This window comes from Eufriesea mexicana, unplaced genomic scaffold, assembly GCF_001483705.2.
Source record: "Eufriesea mexicana isolate 0111107269 unplaced genomic scaffold, ASM148370v2 scaffold4744748132, whole genome shotgun sequence".
Taxonomy (NCBI): domain Eukaryota; kingdom Metazoa; phylum Arthropoda; class Insecta; order Hymenoptera; family Apidae; genus Eufriesea; species Eufriesea mexicana.
The window spans coordinates 215,050-220,926 of record NW_016907911.1 but is presented as its reverse complement, the minus strand read 5'-3'; the positions used below and the strand labels follow the sequence as shown (position 1 = coordinate 220,926).

Sequence of the window (5,877 nt, the reverse complement as noted above, 5' to 3'; positions counted from 1 at the left end):
CATGGAGACCATCGGTTGGATCTCATATCCATGCCAGATCTCAAGTGGTACGAGTACCAAGAGTAATACGCCAATATCGGGTTTCTCCCCGGACGTAGTCCTTAAGCTAACACAGGGTCAAGCGCGGGTTGACTTCCCCGATGGTTGAACCATGTCCGTTTCATTGGTAATATTATTATAAATTCGCTTCCAACGTCTGCCGCTATAGCCGAAAATGGCCCAGGTTGCGGCATAGCAGAGCATTGCGTACACAGAAGCTGAAGGAACTATACTTGTCCTCGACCGATTAGGACGGTTATGTGCGCGAAATGGAAGATTAGCGAGTGGCGGGAGAGAAACCGAGCGCGTGGAGAACGCAGTGGAAAGTTGCTAAGAGAAGAAAGCAAACGGAGTACGATCGTCGTTCGTCTACTCGGGATTCCTCGCTCTGGCGAACAGGGAACAGTTGCTCGACGAATTTTCGATGCTCACTGGCCTCATCCGTAAGGATTGCGAACGCCGTGGTAGCCCATGTAAGCCACGTTGCCTTGGTAGTCGTTCCGGTGCGACCAGGCCTCGTCCTGCCCGTATCCTGAGGAGGGAAAGGATTATTCTTGGATGAAATGACACCTCGTGACAGTTCCAAATAATTCGTCTCGAATCCCGATCACGAACACGCGACTGTCGGTCGACAGAGCCGATCGAACTGCGACCGTCACGCTCGAGTAGCCTGAAAGCTTTTCATATTCCGGAGAAGACTTGTGGTTATCGGAATTACTATCATCGACGCGGTATACTACGCGAAATATCACTGGAATGTCTTGCACTCGATGATTTCACGTCGAAGGAATCGTCGAGTGTTATGTAACTGTAGTTGATTGGCAGCGGAAGAGAATATTGTGTCATCGGGCACTGATACGATTACAGTTCCCAGTGGGCACTTCGATCGGTCGTCACGGTCGTTCCGACCCCTTTAAATCGGAACCGCGACCTCTATAATCGTGACCTCTATAATTTCCGATGTAATCCTCGTCGTCCCGAAATAACGAAGCGTGACACAGGAAATACGAAGGCGTGCTGGTTTATTTACCTGTCGGGTAGTCGACTGGCCCTTCAGCAGCCGTGGACCACGTGTGATAGGGGTAGGCTTGCGAGTGGGGTTGCGCGAGCTTGCAGATCTTCAGACGTGACAGGATCGACGGAGCTAATAGCGAGGCCAGCAGCAGAAGCTTCTTAATAAAATGGATACTGAGGAAGATTGGCAGCAGCAGTAGTTTTAATTTCAGTAGATTCAAGAGGATCAAAATTGGCAGGATTATGGATTTCTTTTTCTTCAGCAGCCTCCAGTTACCTGTGCGAAATTTGATTCGAATTAACGCTATTGTGAGCCTAACACTGACTGAATAACCATTTCTAACGCTAGAACTGCCAAACCAGTGTCAAAATTTAACTCTTTGCACTCGAGAGGTGACTCTCAGGCACTATTTGTTTTAATGCTATAACTTAAATGATGATAATTATATTAAGAACATCGAAATAAAATTATTCTATTCGTTCGTTTCTCACGCAAATTCACGATTTTCTTTTTTTAATTTTAGCATGAAGAGTATCAGTGAGCTTATAAAAATCTAAGAAGAGCTTCGAATTGCATCTTCGCAACGAAGAAATCTTCGAGTCCAAAGGGTTAAATCTTGAGTCCCTATTTTCGCAGTCGACGAAAATGTATGAAAATTACTTTTGGCATAATTTTCTAGACAGAAATATAATCGGTTGATACCTCATTATTTTCATTGCAATACTGTAATAATTATTAATATCGTGCGATTAAAAATTCTGTACTCGATTATTTTTGCAGTTGATGAAAATATATGAAAATTATTTTTGGCAAAATTATCGAGACAGAAATATAATTGTGCGATACCTGACTATTTTCATTGCAATACTGTAATTATTATTAATATCGTGTGATTCAAAATACTATTCTCGACTATTTTTGCAATTAATGAAAATATATGAAAATTATTTTTGGCGAAATTTTCTAGACAGGAATATAATCGTGCGATACCTGACTATTTTTATTGTAATACTGTAATTATTATTAATATCGTGCGATTAAAAATTCTGTACTCCATTACTTTTGCAGTTCATGAAAATATATGAAAATTACTTTTGGCAAAATTATCGAAACAAAAATACAATAAATCTCTAAGCAAATTGTTTATATCAACTATATTGGCATTTGTATCATACGTAACCTATATTCTTTCTCTCTCTAACAAACTGATGTATTTTTAAATTTTCTGTTTATACACTAATTAGTTCTACTACCTGTAAATAATTATTAAATAAATAAATAAATAATTTTGCGATACCTGACTATTTTCATTGCAACGCTATAATTATTATTAAAAATCGTGCCATTAAAAATTCTGTATTCAACGTTATCCAATTATTATTAACGAAATATTACTTCTTATTCCATTTTTTAAAATTCTTCTGCTTTTAATTATCTAATCTAGCAGATCTAGCGTCCAAAAATGGTTTATACAGATTAAATGCTGAAAATTGCTAGCGTGCTTACCTTCGGGCACTTTCCCACTGCGCATCTGACTAAGTTCATCCTCGTCCATGATCATGGGCGCGCTGCCAAGGCTCCTGGCCGTGACAGAGTTGTCAATGGTGTAAACCACGACTCGTTTCGTCAGCAGATCTTCCGCGATGTCTCTGATGAAATTCAACGTCTCGATGGCGTCGCTCTTGAAGATTCGAGACTGGGGAAATTTCGGGAGGATCGACTGCTCGGACATGGCCGAGATTCTGACAACGCGAATGGGTCCGTAGCTGAATTCCTAATAGAGCGATTAATCAGAGTTTATTGGCTCGTTGGCAATTTTCTGCTATCCGATGTTACGAAATGCGAAAAACGCAAGTCGCAGATTAACGGGACATGTAGACCGCGTCAATGTGATTCAGTTGTCAACGGTGTTAATTAACAAGTAAAAGTTCAAGAAAGTAGCGTGGATGCTAGGGGATTGTGTGTCGATACTCTCGCCGCTGCACGAACGTGAATGATAATAATAGTCTGCGGCGGAATCGTTACGCTGAGTTTCAGTCAACAGCTCGTTAGCTCCGCTAATTTCAAAGTGTCTTCGCCGATAACAAGCATGTGGAAAAGATTGGAAAAAATTGGCAAAGATTGTGCAGTTTTCGCTGGACAATAACTCGATGCCAAATAACGTCGGTGCAATTCGGTTTAAGCAGCGTGGTCTTATATTCGGAACTAGTGCGTGAAATTTCTAGGGACCTAATAGTGCATTCCCCCGACTCTAACGTGAATACAAAACTCGTCGAAATCGCTAAGACGATATCGTACCTTCTCTCTTACGACGTCGTAGAGCCACCTGACGACCCTGTACCTTCCGCAATGAATAACATCCTTGTGCAAAGTGCAGTCCACGCGGCATTTCTCGACGAACGTATCGGTGGAATTATCGAACGCGAAGACATGTCCAGGTATTGCCAAAAGTATCACCAACAGGACGCAAGGAATCCTCTCGAACCACGTAAATTTCCACTCGACCCGTGGCCACTTCATGATCCCCCGCGACCGGAAATCCGGGGACCAGCGATCGAGAACACTCACACGATCCTCTTTATCTTATGCATGAATCTGCACGAACGATCCCTGTTTCCATAACGTTTAACTGCTGCAACGATGGCGGAAAAATTGGTCGAAGAAGTACACGTGAGCACTACGGCTCGTGTCTGCTGACGGAGGAAGACGAGATTAAGTCCACAAGCTCTCTGACAGTGGTTAGAAGGTGTCTTGACCATTTATATGTGGTGCATTTAGGTCGGTGGGGGTACCGGTCCACGGCTTAGATAATCCTGCACAGAGACTGGAGCTTGAATCCGCGCGGTGCAGCGTTTGAAACGGTGATGGAGGCTCTGTCTGCGCGCGCGCGCTCTCAATGAAACCGGCTATGATGTTAGACCAGGTCTAACAACAATGTCAAGAACGCGTGGCATTTGGCAAAAATGTCAAACGTGTTTCGTTATCGATGATAAAAATCGATATCTCGGAGAGAACGTGAATTAACTCGTCGATCTCTGTTCTAGTGGAACATGAATTAAAACGAAGAGTGATATCGGCGAATTTTTCGGTGATCAGGGATTAGAGAGGTTATAAACTGTCCCATAGATAATTTCGCAGATAATCACGGAAATTGGTGGATATAATTTTATTTGAATTTATTTGTTCCAGTGAACAGATTAATCCCGAACCAGTATAATAATCAGCTCTCCGGCTGATCTTATCAGCTCGATAGGTTCTGATCAACGAACACGACGTCCTGACTTGACTCGAAGATTGCACATGGTAACATACGACCCACGTGTATAGACACGATGCAAAATGAAGCAGTTAGTCGTTCCGTTTTAACGCCTCTGCCACGTGACAAGTAAGGTAACACACGATACAAAGCCAGCCTCCTTTTGAGACCGGTTTGTACCCTTGGTCGGAGGAGCAGTTCTCCTGAACGGTTTTCGGTCGAATTGCAATTAAGCACACGTACTTTAAACGGACTGGGTTAATGAGGGAATAAACTGCGCTTTAAAACTACAAAGTAGCAGCGGGTATCGCGACACCGATGACAGACAGTTGAAATAAGAGTGCCAAAAAGTGTGATTTGATGGTTCACGGAAGAAACGTAACAGCGAGGAGAAAACAGGAGGCTGCAGTGGTCACCATGATGTTTGATGATCCGCAAGGAGAGCAGAAACAGGTTTTGCCTGCTTTCTCGTTCTTTCTGAATCTTTACTTTTGGTTATCTAACTGGGCGTAATGAGTGACATAGTTTTCTTAACGATGAGTAACGTCCTCGAAAACGCGATTGATTTTACGACGCTGTTAAGCGAACAGAGCAAACGAGAATCGGGTAAACAAAAACCGGAATCCCTCGAGGTAGAAAAAGCGGGATGGTGGATTGGAAATTTAAATCTGGCTATGGCAAGGAAATTTTTTAGCGATAATACGCGATAGATACTTTGTTCGGTGCAAATACGTCGTTACCTTTTACTTTTTCCCGCGAGGCGTACGTCGCCATCTTGATTGATGCCAGCGCCGCCTAGGTCGCGGCGTCCATGTTTATTATAATTTTGCTGCGATACAGGCTTCGTATCCCTCCATATGTTTGACACAGTTACACCGCATTGTTCATTTTTCCGCATTCTGTAATTTTCTGCGACGACAGAAAGTTAGATAAGAACAGCATATTGCAAAACGGCAAAACGAACATTCGGATGTTCGTGCCACAACCCTATTTACCCTGTTCTGATCGGCACACTTCGACTTATCAACGAGACAGGGTGTACGCCGCGGACGCTATTAGTAATTATCATTTGATCGACAGAGCTTTCAAAATGTGAATTATTTAACGAAAAGGTATACCAAGTGACCGTCGATGGCCAGCGATATAGCTTACGGCAGAAATCTCGATTCTCGCGGGAAGATAGCGGGATTAAAGGAATACCCGCGTAGGTTTCGACTTCTATTTGGATTTCTCTGAACTCGGTCCAGCCTGGATGGTCCAGATTCTTTATTTTCGCGGACGCCTAGTTACTATCTCGAATAACATCTCCGGTTGCTCCACTACCCATGATCCTCATTGCTCGGTGCGCTAATAGTTTTCAAGGTTGCGTCGTTTGACGGAGGAAACGAGGTCCTGAATGCTTTTTGCCCATTGCAATCTACCAGTGGCGTTAGCAACTTTCATTGCTGTCGAGACGGCGCGAAGTGCCATTCAAAAACGACCAATGCAACAGATACATCGCAAATGCAAAATGAATAGTGGATCTCGATATCACCGTGACGTCGGTAATTTACAATTCCGCAGGAAT

General features: G+C 43.2%; 1 protein-coding gene across 1 annotated transcript; it reads right to left on the bottom strand.

Moving 5' to 3' along the window:
* Positions 1–476: 476 nt before the first annotated feature.
* Positions 477–3,574, bottom strand: LOC108556245 (uncharacterized). The gene is made up of 4 exons (XM_017912257.1): positions 3,353–3,574; positions 2,561–2,828; positions 1,070–1,330; positions 477–571 (listed from the first exon to the last, which is right to left on the bottom strand). Exons 1-4 carry the CDS (start codon positions 3,572–3,574, stop codon positions 477–479), a joined length of 846 nt encoding a protein of 281 aa, XP_017767746.1.
* Positions 3,575–5,877: the final 2,303 nt, after the last annotated feature.

Bases quoted from the DNA above. Each gene is read 5' to 3' on its own strand.
- LOC108556245 (XM_017912257.1), bottom strand. From the start codon at position 3,574: ATGAAGTGGCCACGGGTCGAGTGGAAATTTACGTGGTTCGAGAGGATT. The intron at 1,331-2,560 runs GTAAGCACGCTA...AATTTCGCACAG, and splicing joins CAGTGGGAAAGTGCCCGAAG to GTAACTGGAGGCTGCTGAAG. The intron at 572-1,069 runs GTAAATAAACCA...TTCCCTCCTCAG, and splicing joins GCCAGTCGACTACCCGACAG to GATACGGGCAGGACGAGGCC.